An 18164-nucleotide genomic window follows, 5' to 3' on the forward strand; every position below is an offset into this window, starting at 1 on the left:
ATTTGTGCTGGGCGTGGTGGTACATGCCTTTAATCCCAGCACTCGGGAGGCAGAGGCAGGTGAATTTCTGAGTTCAAGGCCAGCCTGGTCTACAGAGTGAGTTCTAGGGCTGCACAGAGAAACCCTGTCTTGAAAAACCAAAAAAAAAAAAAAAAAAAAAAATCTGTGAGGTCTGGAGAGATGGCTCAGTGGTTAACAGCACCAAGTGCTCTTCCAGAGGTCCTGAGTTCAAATCCAAGCAACCACATAGTGGCTCACAACCATCTATAATGGGATCTAATGCCCTCTTCTGGTGTGTCTGAAGACAGCTACAGTGTACTCATATACATAAAATAAAGTCTTTAAAAAAAAAACTTGTGGGCTGGTGAGATGGCTCAGCGGGTAAGAGCACTGACTGTTCTTCCAAAGGTCCTGAGTTCAAATCCCAGCAACCACATCGTGGCTCACAACCATCTATAATGAGATCTGATGCCCTCTTCTGTAATGTCTGAAGACAGCTACAGCGTATTTACATATAATAATAAATAAATCTTTAAAAAAAAAAAACCTTGTGCGTAGGGCATTTCGGCTTCTGTTTATAATCTCAGCACTCAGGAGGCTCAGGAACAGGACACCTGGACTACGGGTAATATCCTGTCTGCCTTAGAACACTACCAACAACTGCCGGGGTCTGAAGTAAGGCTATGTGAGAACTTGATGCTTTTGTGACATAGGCTTGGGGACATCCCAGGTTGCTACTTCTCAAGAAGGGAATTTGTAGAAGGAACACAGGAATAGCTGCGACCTCCCTCAAAGGATGTTCCCACACCTCAGATGTTTCCCTGACGACAAAAAACATTTTGTGCATTTAAATAACCTTGAACAGGCTGCCCTATGAAACAGCCTTCACTGAACTGCAAACTCCTAAGGCTGTTATCAAAGGAGGTATGATAATAAAAATGAGCCTTGTTATGGAAATCACAATCAAATGCTGGCTGCCTAGAGTCCCCATCCCCCTACTGGGTTTCTGGCTTCAGTTCTGCAGGCAATCATGAGGAGAGGCAACTAGGACAACCTTTCACCACTGAAAAACATGACCCAAAAGCAAACAGACTAAGACTGAGTAATTCTTTATTTCCACATACTTAATACTTAATGAAGGAGCTTTCCTTAAATATTCTCTCCAGGGGAAAACAGAGCATGACAGCGGCCTCCAGCTGCCCCGCTCAGGGCCTGGGCTCCTCCCTGCCCGAATGGTGAGGTGGAGGGGTGTATTTGCCCTCTTTCATTAGCTTCTCCCGCTGTTTCTTGATATCATGCATTCGCCTCATCTGTCAGGGATAAAAAAAGCATTAAGGCAAAGGGAAACAGGACCCAGAAAGTGAGAGCTAGAGTCTACTGTTATCCTTTGTTTTGTTTGCTTTTAAAAATTCTTAGCTGGGAATAATAGTACATGATTTTAACCCAGCACTCAGGAGGCAGAAACAGAGGCAGGAGGATCTCCGTGAGTCTGAGTTCAGCTTGGTTTACATAGCCAGTTCCAAAGAGAACTCAAAAGTAAAATAAAATTTCTGTGTGAGAGAGAGAGAGAGAGAGACCTAGCCACTTGGCATACCTGCTGGGAACTGAATTCAAATCCTTTGAGAGAGCAACAATTGCTTCTAACTGCTGAGCCAACTTCCAACCCCACTATTTTTTTTTTAACTTTTTCCAATTTTTTATTAGGTATTTTTTTCATTTACATTTCAAATGCTATCCCGAAAATCCCTTATACCCTCCCCTCACCCTGCTTCCCTACCCACCCACTCCCACTTCTTGGCCCTGGAATTCCCCTGTACTGGGGCATATAAAGTTTGCAAGACCAAGGGGTCTCTCTTCCCAATGATGGCTGACTAGGCCATCTTCTGCTACATATGCAGCTAGAGACACAACCCCACTAAATTAATCTTTAAAGAATTGAAAAACCAAAGAACCAACTGGAAATCACTTTGAAACTTTTTTTTTTTTTTTTTTTTTTTTTTGAGACAGGGTTTCTCTGCATAGCCCTGGCTGTCCTGGAACTCACCTTGTAAGACCAGGCTGGCCTCGAACTCAGAAATCTGCCTGCCTCTGCCTCCTGAGTGCTGGGATTAAAGGCGTGCGCCACCACGCCCGGCTGAAACTTTTTAATGATCAGATTTCTCTTCTTCTCCTCCCCTCCCCTTCCACTTCCTTCCTCTCCTCTCCTTTCTTTTTTATTTTTTTGTTTTTTCGAGACAGGGTTTCTCTGTGTAGCTCTGGCTGTTCTGGAACTCATACTGTAGACCAGGCTGGCCTCAAATTTAAAGGTCTACTCCTGCCTCCAGAGTGCTGGGATTAAAAGCATACACCACCACCCCTGACTCAGCATTTTAATATATATAAAAATACATCCGTGAAAGCTAGTAATTAGGATATTCTCAGTATATATGAGGACAGTAAGAGATACATTTGTGGGCTTGTGAGCTAGCTCAGTGGGTAAAGGACCTTGACCATGTAAGCCTGAAGACCAACGTTTAATTGCTCAGACCCACATGGTAGAAGGAGAGAATCAACTCCACGGAGTTGTCCTCTAACCTCTGCCATGAACCACTGCTCACCCAGTGAACACACGTGTACAGAGAATATCTTGTGTATTGTATGGATGCATCATCTGTCAATTTAAAAGTCTATGGCTTATAGCTTAGCCAGGAAACAGAAGGTGGGACACCCAGAAGGCAGAAAGGATTCTGGGATAGAGCCAGGTGGGAGATTCACTGGGAAGATGTGATGAAATGCATGCATGGTACCTGAGCATAGGCAACCAGCCATGTGTCAGAATGTACGCTAGAATAAATGAGGTACTTTAAGTTATAGCTAGTCAGTGAAGATCCTAGCTATATAGCCAAGGTATTTGTAAACATATTTTGAGTCTGAATTTTATTCCAAGTTTGGTTTCTTTACTGAAAAACAAACAAACAAACACCAAAACCAAACAACAACAATAACAAAAAAAAAAAATTTTTTTTGGGGGGGGGGAGATGGGTCTCACTCTGTATCCCTATCGGCCTGTAGCTTACTATGCAGTGATGAGATTAAAGATACTACCACACCATTCACCTACTAAAACTTCTTGATCCAGGTAACTTGACTATAAATTTAAGAGAAATCTAGATTTTTCTCCCTGAACTCAAGAGATCATTCAGATAGATGTAGTTGTGGACACCTTAAATCGCAGCACTTTGGAGCTTGACACAGGCAAATCTGAGTTCAAGGCCAGCCTGGTCTGTAGAGTGAGCTCCAGGACAGCCAAAGCTGCATAGGGAGAATGTCTCAAGCAAACTAACAAACTCCAATCAATCGAACAAAAAATATATTTGCAGTTACAACTGCAACACAGAAGCAGGCAAAATGATTATCTAAAGCCAAAGCTTCCTTCTCTAAGATTAGGGCCCACACATTATGCAATTCATTCTGTTAAGACCTTTGGTCAAACTTGCCTAAAGCAATGTCATTAATGAATGCCTCTACCTTCTTCAGAAACACATACAGTTGGCCACACTATGTTTACTATGCTAGATCTACAAGATTTGACAGTTTCTCCAACTGAGCTTTGGGGCTCAATGACTGTGAAACAGTCCCACCCCGGAGTTTTCTTTTTAATTTTGTAAAAATTATTTTCTGTTACATAGATGGCTGTGTTGAATGCATGTATGTCTGTGATCTACAAGTGTGCCAGGTGCCTGTGGAGGCCAGAAGATGGTGGGAGTTACAGATAATTGTGAGTTGCCCTGTGGGCACTGAGACTGGAAGAGCAGCCAATGCTGTTAACTGAGCCATCTCTCCAGCCTCTGCTGTTAACTGAGCCATCTCTCTAGCCTTTGCAAAACTTTTCAAGAACAACCAACCAAAGCCAGTGTGGATTCTTGCTTTACAGACTACCAAAAAGGCAAGGCCTAAATACACATACAATTCTGGTTATAGCAGAAGACAAGAAGAAGAAGCTAAGAAGAGGAAGAGCTGGCCCTCCTCAGATCCAAAGGGTCTGAACTGCCTACATGCCAGGAGTCTTCCCAACTACAAGTGAGCAGTCACTGTCCAAAGACCAACTGGACACACTGCAGTTGGCCCAGGGGCCTAGGGATTTAGCATAGTGACAGAATTTACCTAAAGTGTGCAAAGTCCTGGATGCAATCCCCACCAGGGCCAGAAGAGAGAGTAAGGGAGAGGGGAGGGAAGTAATTCAGCTCCCACCACCATTACTCTCTTACCGTTTTGTACCGAAGCAAGCACTCTTCGAAGTCATCGAACTCTATCTTGCACTCCTTTTTCGCCCGGGTCCCACCGATCCCGTGTGCACACTCTATCCACTCTTTTTCAAATGCGTGGCACCGAGCGGCGTTCTTATAGGGCTGTTCTGCGCTTAGGAACATAAAGTGCCGGTCCAGGCTGATGCCCAGCTTTTTCTGTATGTCAAGGAAAGGCATGGCTGTAAAAGAACACCCAGGAGACAAGAGTGTGATCAAGTGACACGCTTCCGAGAAGAAACGAGGAACTTCATCTGCCAAGCCCGAGGCCCCAAATCTCTTCTCACCAAGCTTTTTGTTTTTCCAGATAGCATCCCATCTAGCCCAGGCCAGTTTTAAGTCACACTGTAGTGAAAACAGCCTTGATTTCTTCATCCTTCTGCCCCACCTCCCAACTGCTGGGATTACCAGCCTTTTTTTACTAAGATGGGCTCTCCCAGAGTAATTTGGGGACTTTCACAAAACTCATGGACTAAAAACCCAAATTAATTTTTTTTCTTTCTATGTATAAGGTTATTTTTTTCAAGGGTGAAAAAAATTGTTTTGACTCAAATAAACAAACTAAAAGCAAAACAAAAAACAAAACAAAACAACAACTCTCCCCCAAAAAAGAAAAATGAGAAATAATATAAGCACACTATTTATTTACATTGTTCTATACATTCTTTCCATCCCAACCTAAATGACACGTGTCTTTGGACACTCTCTTGTGTCTCTCCTTTTATAGAAGTAGTCTGTCCTAGGCTGGAGAGATGGCTTAGAGGTTAAAAGTGCATGCTGCTTTAGCAGAGGACTCGAGCTGGAGTCTCAGCAACCACTTTGGGTGGTTTACAAGTAGCTGCAGCTCCAGCTTCAGGGCCGTATGATGTGTCTGGCTTCACGGAGTAGCTACACTCACATGCCCACAGTCATACATCCACACATAATTAAAACTTTAAAAAGTACTTTGTCCACCGGGCAGTTGTGGCACATGACTTTAATCCCAGCACTTGGGAGACAGAGGCAGGCAGATCTCTGAGTTCGAGGCCAGCCTGGTCTACAAAGTGAGTTCCAGGACAGCCAGGGCTACACAGAGAAACCCTGTCTCGAACCCCCCCCCCCAAAAGTACTTCGTCCATTACTGTAACAGTCTATTTACTTCTATGTTTTTCCTACTGCTTTTGTTTTGAGAGCAAAATCGAGCAGATGCTAGTTAACTGCTAAAAATAAATGAACAAGTCAAATTAAAATTTTGTAAAAAAATAAAAAAAATCAGGAAATCTCAAACAACTTACACGTACAACTATAAAGCAGTGGATAGATTCTGGTGCTCAGTAGAATATGACATACATTAAGCAAAAAGAACATATGGAAAATACATAGTAAAGTTGACATAGAACAAAATAATCCCAAACGACAAATGTGCTTAAGAATGGAAAGCAAGCGCAGCACCCACATCAAAACCATCCTGTACGCGGACATTTAGGTGAATTTAATTTATAAAGCTCCCTCCCATTCTTTTAGTCATTTACTGTGTATGTCAGAGGCAAATGGGGGAAACGGCTCATCATAAGCACTGGAGACCCACACTGGGAACCTGAGTAAGAATTCGGGGGAGGAAGCCATTGGGAGAATAGAAAAAGTCCCAGAGGAGGATCTACATCGCTCTCTCTCTCGCTCTCTCTCTCTCTCTCTCTCTCTCTCTCTCTCTCTCTCTCTCTCACACACACACACACACACACACACACACACACACACACACACACAAACATAGACAACAGAAGTTATGACAATGAGGACGGACAGAGGCTCTGGAGCGGCTGCTGAGCCAAGTGCACAACAGGAAGAAAGTAGAGGGCTCTGGGGACCAAAATCAGGATGTGGTGCACGCCTTTAATCTCAACACTTGGAAGACAGAGGCAGATGCTTCTCTGTGAGTTCAAGGCCAGCTTGGTCTACAGAGTGAATTCCAGCCTACACAGAGAAACCCTGTCTCAAAACAAAAACAAAAAGGAGCGGGATGTCAGGGTAGGAAGGAGGCCAAGGCAGGAGTCCGGCAGACGGTGGATTTGCTCCGGAGGGCCGGGGGTGGGGGTGACGACCTAGTTACGGGGTGAAGGGAAGGCAGGAGGACACGCCCAGACCTGGGCCACCCACAGAGAGAGGAAATGTGTCAAGGAGCTAATCCTGAACGAAACTTCTTGGCTGTGCGGACACAGCAGCGCCTACCGCACCTCTGCAGTGCCCTTGTCAGGTCCCTGGTGCAATTCCCGACCGCCGGCTGCGGGAGGACGCAGACGCCTGCCGTAAAGGACGCCCGCAGCACGACATCTCCAGAGCGACGCCGTAAATCAACCACCGGCCGAGGAACTGTAGAAACCAAGCACAGCGGGTCTGCGCCTGCGCAGCAAGCAGCCCAGCCTCCAGACGCTGACAGCTGATAAACCGACTTTCCCCATACTACTGCGCCCGGTAGTGAGTTCTCCCTTTCAGCACTGTCGTGACCGTTGATTGTTGTGCTACTTGAGCAAGGTCACACTCGAGAAAGAGTAGTGCTTCCCTCACCCCAAGGAAATGTGGTGATTAAAGCTCGTGTGCCGTGACCCCAAAACTTGTGTGACTGTTTCCCAGTTTCACGGTGGCAGTTTCCCTTTTTGGTAATAAACATAATAGCCGGGCTGGAGAGACAGCTCAGAGGTTAAGAGCATTTGTTGATCTGGGAGAGGTCCTCGGTTTAACTCTAGATTCAGGGGACCCAACATAGTTCTTCTAACCTCAGCAATACCAGGAGCACACACATGGTGCACATACATGAAGACAAAACTCTCGCACATAAAGTAAATCTTAAAAGAAAGATAATAGTGCCTAACGTGGTGGCTCAGGCCTTTAAATCACAGAAATTAAGAAACGGAAACAGGTGGATGTCTATGAGTTCTAGGCCAACTAAGGCTACATAGTGAGATCTTGTTACAAACAAACAGCTATAGAGTTACTATAGGGACTTCTTTATACTGTGACATGATGAAAACGTTCTTTGATGTATTAGCTGACATTTGCACCAAAGCAATCAGAAAGCTGAGACAGGAGGATGTATCCTCTTGAGTTCAAGGCTGGCCTGGCCTATAAGACAGATGCTGTGCCTGCGAATGAACAGTTTCTGGAGAAAATTCCCGAAGTCCATGTGGTGGGTTCAATAGGAATGGCCCCCATAGATTCACGTGTGTGAATGCTTGCCTCATAGGCAGTGGCACTATTAGGAAGGGTGGCCTTGTGAGAGTATGTGTGGCTTTGTTGGAGAAAGTGTGTCACTTTTGGGGAGGGATTTGAGGTCTCCTATGCTCAAGTCAAGCCTAGTGTGGATTAGTCTCCTTTTGCTGCCTGTTGATCAAGATGTAGAAATCTCAGTTCCTTCTCCAACACCATGCCTTCCTGCATGCTGCCATGCTTCCTGCCATGATGATAGTGGACTAACCTCTGAAACTGTAAGCCAGCCCCAATTAAATGGTTGCCATGGTCACAAGTCTTTTTACAGCAATAGAAACCCTAGTAAGAGAGTCCACAATTTATTAATTTCATTCAATCACTCCAACTTGCTCCACTCACCCCCTTCCATCGGCTGGATGTCCCATATGAAACTGGTTTCAGTTCAATTAAAGTTTTCTGAGCACTCAGCCTGTGTCCAGTCAAATATTGGCTCATTATGGAAGTAGTGAACCATACTCACAAAGTTCTAATGGCACGGAACTGATGGCCACCCTTTCCAACCCACCCCTCTCCTTATGCCACTGTGAAGGCCTGCTTAAGGGTCTCATGTGCTCAAATGCCATCAGGTAACTAGCCCCTTGCAGTTCTAGGGCTAGAAGCCAGGGCACCATATGCTAGCACATTCATGACCAGTGAGCCCAGTCCATGGCAAAGGTGGCAGTTCTCAGATCTCTGTCCATTCTCTCTCTCTCTCTCTCTCTCTCTCTCTCTCTCTCTCTCTCTCTCTCTCTCTGTCTCTCTCTCTCTCTCTAAGATTTATTATATCTTAGTAAACTGTAGCTGTCTTCAGACACACCATAAGAGCCCGTCAGATCTCATTACGGATGGTTGTGAGCCACCATATGGTTGCTGGGATTTGAACTCAGGACCTTCAGCAGAGCACTCAGTGTTCTTGACCACTGAGCCATCTCTCCATCCCAGAACTTTCTCTTGATCTTAAGTTTCACCTTCTTTTGCCTGACATGCTACCACTATCTCCCCTCCTCAAATCCATTCATACCCTGTCTGTTTTGCTAGCTTCTGATGGAAATTCCAATCCTTTGGACATTTCTTTCCTTTCCTTTCCTTTCCTTTTTTCTTTTTTTCTTTTTCTTTCTTTTCTTTCTTTTTTTCTTTCTTTTCTTTCTTTCTTTCTTTCTTTCTTTCTTTCTTTCTTTCTTTCTTTCTTTCTTTCTTTCTTTCTTTTCTTTCTTTCTTTCTTTCTTTTTCCGAGACAGGGTTTCTCTGTGTAGCCCTGGCTGTCCTGGAACTTACTCTGTAGACCAGGCTGGCCTCGAACTCAGACATTCACCTGCCTTTGCCTCCCAAGTGCTGGGATTAAAGGTGTGCACCACCATGCCCAGCCCTCCAGACATTTCTAAGCCCTATCTCAGGCCCTGACAGCCTTATATCCATCGTAGATCTGAACGTGAACAGGTACCCACAACTGGATATGTCAGACAACAGGGTCCTCACAGGCAACAACAGCTTTTCCTCTCAAGCAAATCCTGGAAAACTACAATTCCCAGACTCAGCAGCAACGGCAGGAGTTGTTGCTATGGTGCCCAGACTTTGGGAATTCTCTATGTTGGGTCCCAAGACAGACATATGTGTTTGTGGGTCCCCCATCACTGTGTCCCTTACCTTCCACACCCTCCCTCCTCAATGTCTCTTTAGGACTCTATAATGAACCAAAGGACTTTATACCTGTCTTCACCTCCCAGACATAGAGACATAGAGACTCCAAGATCTTTGTAATGAAAGGCCTGGGGCCCCAGTGCAATTCCTCTGAAAAAAATTCAGTGGCTGCTGGAGGAACAGGGGTCTGGACCTCACTGGTGCTACAGGGCTATCTCAAGTACCCTCGATATCCACTCACAGGGCTCTGGGCTCTGTCCTGGGCCCATTCACACAGTGGAAACTTTTAAGTGTCTTACACTGTTGTTATGATGATCTGAACAAAATGTTAGCCTACAAAGCCCGGCACAAGAGAAGCCCTCGATGCTGAAAACTCTCAGGTCAGTTATTGGGCTGTAGGACAGAAGCAGACCCTGTGAATTCCATTTGGAGATGGAGAAAATACCAAGCTGAATAAACCAAACCAGGAATCCCTTAAGCAAAATGAGTCAGAAACACGGCTATCAGGCCCAAGAGGCCAGAGGCAACTGGAGAGCAGTAGATAGTCTATCCTTAGAGTTCTCCTTGGGAGGCAGAGGCAGGTGGTTCTCTGTGGATGCAAGGGCATCCTAGTCTACATAGTGAATTCCAGGACAGTTAGAGCTATATAGCAAGACTGTGGCAAAAAACAAAACAAAACAAAACCAAAACCAAAAACAAAAAAACCCACAAAAACCAAACCAAACCAAAGAACTCCCTGTAGTTTTCAAACCTTATTTTTTTTTTTGTTTGTTTGTTTTTTGTTTTTTGCTTTTTTTGAGACAGGGTTTCTCTGTATAGCCCTGGCTGTCCTGGAACTCACTCTGTAGACCAGGCTGGCCTCCGACTCAGAAATCTGCCTGCCTCTGCCTTCCAAGTGCTGGGATTAAAGGTGTTTGCCACCACACCTGGCTTCAAACCTTATTTTTAATGATGGTTCTTAAACACTTTAACCTCTGTTGTGGCCCACCACCTGACAGAGGTAGTGGACCTGTTTAGAAAAGTTCTTTGGAGCAACTTCCATCTGTGTTGTTTGGAAACCGGCAGTTCAGTTCACAGGTTAGCAGGCAGCAGCAGCTCAATCCACTGGAAAACCCTTCACAGATATTCCAACAGTCCAGTTTGGTAAAGTCAAGATAGCAACAGGGGTGCCATGACCTAGTAGACAGCCAGGCCTCAGCCTCAGCACAGGCCAGCAGGGGGGCAGGGAAGAATGCCAGTTCTCAGCTGTGACTTTCACATCAAAGCGAAGATGCAAAGATAGGACCAACAAGCGTTGCACAGCTCATTCTGTAAGCAAGCCAGGATCAGCCTCTGTCACTGTCCGTGAGTCCTCTTTATACTCTCCAAATATCATGTGTTCTCCATGGTCTTGTCTTAGCACATGCATCTGTCTCAGCTGACATCACTCTGCCAATCAGCCAGAGAAGCAGCAAGAACCTGCAGCATGCCACCAGAAGTTTCTTGGTGTGGTTCTCTTTATGGCGTCTCGACAAATGGAGCTCAACTACACAGTGTAAGGCAGGCTAATACATGCGTGTTGTTAGCAAAGTATCTTTTGTCATGCTTGCTTTAGCAGAACATCCTCTCTCCTGTGTCTGCTTCAGCTAAATGTTCTTTCACGTGTTTGCTCCAACAAAACACCAAACTGACATTCCAAAGAACCCTTAAGTTTCCACTTCAACTCTTCTTGGGCTGGGAATGTGCCTTGGTTGGTAGTGCTGGATCCCCAGAGCCAGATAAAAACAAAACAAAACAAAACCCAGTTATCGTGGTGATGCAAACCTGTAATCCCAGCTCTTGGGAGGTGGAGCTAGGAAGTAAGGTTAAGATCACCTTCAGCCTCAGCAGGAGGCAGCCAGCCAGCCTGGACTATAGAAGACCCTGTCTCAACTCAAGACTTCCTCTTATGTTGATGTATGGAGCTGCCTCTTGACCTGAAAAAGTTGGGCTTCCCGAGTGATAAAGTCACTGATAAAGCCAGCCAGGCAGTTTACTGCTCCCGCCATACATTCTCACCATAAGTTAACTCACTGGAGTCTGGTTTCACCAACCAAGTAGCTTTATTACCGAGTCAGCATCCCTAAGAGCAGGTAATTAAAACTCCTGCAGGGATGCTGCCTGGGCCCGGAAGCCTTCCCTAGCATACACTCCCTCTTTCCTAAAGCAGGGAACTGTTACCATTCCGTCCACTAGACTGTGAGATAGCCTGAGAAGGCTTAAAGTAATTGACCTGGGAGTCCTAGGTCAGCGCTGAGGAGACACATAGTCACGGCTTCCACTCATCAGTGAGGAGGTGAGATAATAAAAGAACTCAGTGCAGTAATGGGAGAGTCACCAAGACAAGTGCCTTACAGGACGTCATAAAAACAAGATGAAGGGGTGTGAGGACGCACTGCAGGTGCATTATACCTCAGAGGTTGTGGGAAGCCACATGTGCCGTTGCTGAGTGGCACTGACTACTGCTGGCCACCATGCATAAGATTGGACAAACAACCAATGTGTACATATGCAGTAAAGTTTTTTGCAAAAACACTGCCTGGCCCAGGCATGATAATGAGGTTCTGTAAGGTACTGAGAGTATAACCAATCGGATGTGAGACATGCAAATGAGGTATGATAATGAGGCTCAGTGAGGTACTGAGAGAGAGTAGCCAATCAGATGAGGAACATGCAAATGAGGCTTAGTGCATAACCAATCAGGGTATGAGACACGCCTCTCCTAGGCCTATAAAAGCAGCACCAGCTCTGGGCAAAAAGTCTTTTCGCCTCTGCAATCAAGCTCTCCCAATAAACGTGTGCAGAAGGATCCTGTTGCAGCGTCGTTCTTGCTGGTCGAGTCGAGCGCGCGCAAGAAGTGGTGCCGAAACCCGGGACAAGAAACATCTTCAGGCACGAGCGAAGACCCCCTACTACAGGGAGGATTCAGAACTGCATCGCGGGGAAGGAGCGGTTAATAAAGGTTCCCGTAAAACAGACTGCTGAGAAGGATCCGGCGTGGATTCAGAACTCTTCAGCTGGGGAGCGGTGTTAATAAAGGTTCCTGCAAAACAGACTGCTGAGAAGGATTCAACTGCGTGGATTCAGAACTCTTCAGCTGAGGAACGGTGGTACCAGTAAGTATAAAGAAATTAAGGTAAGTCTCTGAGAGGTATGCTTTCTTACGCAGTGGGTCTGGTAATTGTTGCTGGGTTTGTGTGGGACCAGCTGTTAAGGAAGGGCAGCGACTTTGTAGGAGTACCAGGAAGGCATATCAGAAACAGAGAGAAAGGAAAAAGAAGACACGCGCAGAAAAATAAGTAACTTAAGAAATATAAAAAGAAAAAAAGAAAGGAAGCTAAAATATAAAGATATAAAGGATAATATAAAATGTAAAGATACAAAGGATAATATAAAGATATAAAGGATAATATAAAAAATGAAGAACAAAAAATTAAGTCAATTTACCCTCCTCTCGAGGACTTTGACTAAAGAGGCAGCCTTCATCAAAGGCTTAAAGATAGCTCTCAGGGAAAGAGGAGTAACTATTAGAAGCAGCCACTGTGCAGAATTCCTAGAAGAAAAAAAAAATGAAAATAAGCTATTTCAGAGCCCTCCTAGGGACAGACGGAAAACGGGAGACGTCCTGCTTCCTCTCTGGCTCCTATGGAAATATTTTTAGCTTCGAATAGGATATCTGTGTTCTATTTTCTGTTTTTTGGTGCACCAAATTGTCTATATGTCTGTCAACTCGTGTTTGTTTTTGCTTGGATGATTGAATGATTGTTGTTCTGTGTTTCATGTTGAAAAATATAAAAAGCAGTCTCAGTCTGCACAGCAAAAATTGACAGGTTAGCTGCACGGTGGCTGGGAGTCAAGTACAGCTGAAAAAGCCCGGCTGAGGGCCGGTTGCAAATGGAGCTTTTAAAGGGGCAGGCAGCCTTTTGCTTGTAACAGAAAGTTAGCTTAAAATTGGAAACTCAAGGTTGGAGTTATTCTAAACAACATAAAAAAAAAAAAACAAAAAAAAAAAACAGGTAATATGCAAAAGCAGTGTACAAAGAGTAGAAAGAGTAGGTTTGAAAATAAAGTACATATCTTTACAAATAGAAGGAAAACCCTTTCAAGGTATAATGGATACAGGAGCAGATAAAAGCATTATATCTAGTAAGTGGTGGCCTGCTTCTTGGCCTGTTAATCAATCGTCACATAGCTTACAAGGATTAGGATATGAGGCTACCCCAACTATAAGTGCAAAATCCTTACAATGGAAAGATAAAGAAGGAAGGACAGGGCTTTTTCAACCTTATGTACTCCCTTTACCTGTAAACTTGTGGGGGAGAGATGTGTTATCAGCTATGAACTTTATATTGACTAATGATTACTCTCAGAAAAGCAAGGAAATGATGAAAGGAATGGGATATATACCTGGACTAGGTCTTGGAAAAATTTTGCAAGGTAGAATTTTACCAGTTAAAGCCACTGTAAAGGCAGACAAGAAAGGGCTGGGTTTTTTCTAGGGGCCACTGAAGAGCCTTTGCCCATCCCGTAGCATACGGAGGACATGGTGTAGGTGCCTCAATGGCCTTTACCCTCTGAGAAGTTAAAAGCAGCTAAAGAATTAGTACAAGAACAATTAGACCTGGGACATGTGGAACCCACTCAATCACCCTGGAATACCCCCATTTTTGTTGTAAAGAAAAAGTCAGGTAAATGGAGATTGTTACATGACCTAAGAGCCATTAATGCACAAATGCAAGTTATGGGTCCTGTACAAAGAGGGCTCCCCCTACTCTCAGCTCTACCTAAGGATTGGAGAATTATAGTAGTAGATATTAAGGATTGTTTCTTTTTAATTCCATTAAATAAGAAAGATAAACCTAGATTTGCATTCACCTTGCCTTCTATTAATCATATGGAACCTGATAAAAGGTACCAATGGCGGGTTTTACCCCAAGGAATGGCAAATAGCCCTACCATATGTCAGTTATATGTAGGAAAAGCTTTACAACCGGTTAGGGATGGTTTCCCCTCCTTAAAAATTTGTCACTATATGGATGACATTGTAATCTGTGGACCTGAAGAAGAAAGTATACAGCAAGCTTATGGCTTGCTTAATGAAAGTTTAAAAAATAATGGTTTGAGTATTGCACCAGAAAAGGTACAGCAGTCTAATGTTAGTCATTTTCTAGGAGCCACTATTACTTTACGATGTGTCACCCCACAAAAGATTAGTATTAGAAAAGATCATCTAAAGACACTAAATGATTTTCAAAAATTATTAGGAGATATAAATTGGATTAGACCTTATTTAAGGACCCCTACTTCGGAGTTAAAACCTTTATTTCAAATTCTAGAAGGAGACTCACATATTACCTCATTGAGACAATTAATACCTGAGGCTTCTGATGTTCTTAGGAAAGTGGAAAAGGCGATCCAAACAGCACAGTTAACTCGTATAAATGAGCAAGAACCTTTGTGCCTATGCATATTACGCACCATCAATCTGCCAACTGCTGTGTTATGGCAAAATGGTCCTTTAGTATGGATACATCCACATATATCCCCTAATAAAACTATAGAGCATTATCCCACCATGGTAGCAAATATGGCCCACAAAGGGATAAAAACTTCAATCACTCACTTTGGAAAAATGCCTGATAGCATAATTGTCCCTTATGCTGTCGCACAAATGCAAATATTGTGTGCTGCTATAGATGAATGGGCCATTCTTAGATGCAGTTATTCTGGTTTAATTGATAATCATTATCCTAAACATCCGTTATTACATTTTATGTTATTACATCCAGTAATATTTCCAAAGGTAACGGCTAATACCCCTATAAAGGGAGCCATTGATATTTATACAGATGGATCCAAAACAGGAGTTGGAAGTTATGTAATCAATGAAAAGGCTGTAAGGTTGCAATTTACACCAGGAGCCCCTCAATTGGTAGAATGTTTGGTGGTTTTAGAAGTCTTTAAAAGATTTCCTATGCCCATAAATATTATCTCTGATTCTGTTTATGTAGTTAATGCGGTTCTAGCATTAGAGACTGCCGGAAATTTTAAACAGTCCAGTCCTGTATCTGAAATTTTGATGAAAATACAAAATTGTATTCTGATGCGTGAGCATCCCTTTTATATTCAACATATTAGAGCACATACATCATTACCTGGACCTATGGTTAAGGGAAATGCAATTGCTGACTCAGCCACCAGAGACATGGTTTTCCTATCACAAAGTTCTATAGAAAGTGCAAAAAATTTTCATCAGCTTTATCATGTCCCTGCCTCTACATTACGACAAAAGTTTAAGCTCACAAGAAAAGAAGCCCGAGATATTGTCCTACAGTGTGGTAAATGTGTAGAATTTGTTAATGCACCTTCCCTGGGTGTTAATCCTCGTGGATTGCGACCCCTAGATGTTTGGCAAATGGACGTAACGCATATCCCATCTTTTGGGAAATTACAATATGTACATGTATCCATCGATACCAGTTCTGGTGTCCTACATGCCTCTCCCTTGACAGGGAAAAAGCAGTTCATGTCATATCTCACTGCTTAGAGGCTTGGGCTGCATGGGGCAAGCCCCTAGTGTTAAAGACAGATAATGGTCCTGCATATACTTCTTCTAAATTTAGCCAATTTTGCAAACAAATGCAAGTAAAACATATTACTGGATTGCCCTATAATCCACAGGGCCAAGGCATAATTGAGAGAGCCCATCGCACTCTGAAACAATATTTGCAAAAACAGAAAGGGGGAATAGAGGCTATGACGCCAAAGATGGCTCTATCCCTTACAATATTTACTCTTAATTTTTTAAAATTGGATGATGCTGGAAGATCACCAGCTGAAAGGCACGGACAATGGCCTCAATCGCCCAATGAAATGGTCAAATGGAAAAATGTCCTTGATAATAAATGGTATGGCCCGGATCCTATCAGATCCCGGGGAGCTATTTGTATTTTCCCACAGGGTGAAGAAAATCCACTTTGGGTCCCGACGCGACTGACAAGGACCGTGAAAGAGCAAGATGAACCCCAAGATGATTCTCCTGCTCCTGATGATTGAGACCGGGATAAGTATACCTTTGTGGGCCATAGTAAGATCATGGCCAGTACCTTTACCGGTACATTCCAATTCTTCTACCTTGCCTTTATTTTTTGCAATGGAATGTTATTTGGATGCGCCTTGTGCACGACAAACTCCTCAAGAGCCACGGGTGTATAATAGTACTAGTTTTCATTTGAATTATACACTATGCTTTGTGCATAATGTGGATAAACCTTTTACACCCTGTATATTTTTAAAGAAAAAGATTATCTCTAATTGGGCAGATCCCATTAGCCAAAATAAGGTGAGCTCTGGAGTGTTGTTTAATGCTTTAACACAAGTTGCTCAAGGAGCGCAATCAGGCTCAGGTGATGTTGAAAATAATATAATTTCACCTATAAACATCACCACTATTATGATAAAGGGAAAGGTGACCATTCCCAAAAGATCACGATGGCCTGTTGGCAATGCTACTGCTATACGCAGCATGCCTTGGTGTCATCCGGACCTCGCATTTCCTATAGTTTTTTCACCTTGTCAATCAAAAATTTTTCCTCGAAAAGAAATAGCAAAGGGTTTTGTTTTGTCACCCCCACTAGATTTTGCTATAATGAGCGATAAAGGAGATGCTACAGGGAAAGAAAATATTTGGCCATATTACCAATGGATTTTAAGCAATGAGGCAGGTGCTAGTACCAGTCTGTCAGCCTTTGCATTGCTGACTGGAACCTTTCATGAGATATTGAATGTTTCTGCCACTCTTTCCAATACCTCTACTCATTTAGATAATGTGACAACTAATATGACTACTTCTCCAGTAGAAGTTTGTGTCAATCCTCCATTTTTCTTTATATTGGCTGAATTTCAAAATAATACAGAATGGTTAGATTGTACAAATGTCACTTGTTTTTTGACGCAATGCTGGAATGGAACCAAATTCTTAGCCTTAGTGGTTCATCTACCAATCTTTGTCCCTGTGCCTGTTGAGGCAGATCCAGAGAAGTTCCCAATAACGAGTCTTATTCGGCAAAAGAGAGGTTTTGGAATCACAGCTGCCATTATTACAGCCATTGTGATGTCCGCGGCATCAGCAGTTACCGCAGGAACTGCTATGGCCCATCAAGTTAATACTGCTGACACCATAAGTCAGATAGCAGAAAAATCCTCTGAAGCATTGCTTACCCTGCAAAAGGTGGATTCTCATATCGCCTCAGGGTTAATGCTAGTGAATCAGAGAGTCGATATTTTACAACATAATATGGAACGGATGATGGATGTCATACAAATGAGTTGTGTGGCATCCACATCGCATGTGTGCATTACTCCCAATAAGTATATTAATAATTCTTTTATTAAAAGTACAGACCTATCGAATTACTTGAAGGGGAACTGGTCGCAGGAGCTGGAGAGGTTGCAGGCGAGACTGCAGATGCAGATCCTGAACCTTAATGGGACCAGAGTGGAACCAGTGACCCTCGGAGACTTTACCTCTTGGTTTACCTCTGCTTTTTCTTACTTTAAGGAATGGGTGGGAGGGATTTTGTTTGGTGCTGCCATATGCTGTGGACTGGCGTTCATGCTCTGGTTGGTATGCAAATTCAGAACCCAACAAAAACGTGACAAGGTGATTGTAACTCAGGCACTTTTAGCTATTGAAAACGGCTCCTCCCCTGAAATTTGGTTATCTATGCTCAAGAATTAGTCAGCATGAGATTAGATGAGAGAGACTCAACGATCATTGATCAGCCCTTGCTCATCAATAGGGTGATCATGATTTCCCCACTAATTCATTTTTTGGCTGGCCTCTTTTGCAGAGTTCGCCCTAGGTCATTTAGCAGTTATTGTCACACAGCACTGCGGTATCCAGAGACGGGCAACTTTCCTCGTGCACAGTCCAACCTAAGACATGGGGCCCGGTGGCGATAGGGTTACCCTATGACGGGTAAGGCTGTGACATTAGAGGAA

General features: G+C 43.6%; 1 protein-coding gene across 1 annotated transcript; it reads right to left on the reverse strand.

The window, feature by feature from the left end:
• Positions 1–1093: 1093 nt before the first annotated feature.
• Ndufs5 (NADH:ubiquinone oxidoreductase core subunit S5) lies at positions 1094–6570 on the reverse strand. Its single transcript, NM_001030274.1, has 3 exons — positions 6497–6570; positions 4248–4465; positions 1094–1310 (listed from the first exon to the last, which is right to left on the reverse strand). Exons 2-3 carry the CDS (start codon positions 4461–4463, stop codon positions 1206–1208), a joined length of 321 nt encoding a protein of 106 aa, NP_001025445.1. The 5' UTR covers positions 4464–4465; positions 6497–6570; the 3' UTR covers positions 1094–1205.
• Positions 6571–18164: the final 11594 nt, after the last annotated feature.

This window comes from Mus musculus, chromosome 4 (genome assembly GCF_000001635.26).
Source record: "Mus musculus strain C57BL/6J chromosome 4, GRCm38.p6 C57BL/6J".
Classification (NCBI taxonomy): domain Eukaryota; kingdom Metazoa; phylum Chordata; class Mammalia; order Rodentia; family Muridae; genus Mus; species Mus musculus.

Excerpts from the sequence above, each read along its gene's own strand:
- Ndufs5 (NM_001030274.1), bottom strand. The coding sequence starts at position 4,463 with ATGCCTTTCCTTGACATACAGAAAAAGCTGGGCATCAGCCTGGACCGG. Across the intron at positions 1,311-4,247 it reads GCTTGCTTCGGTACAAAACG|ATGAGGCGAATGCATGATAT; the intron begins GTAAGAGAGTAA and ends TATCCCTGACAG.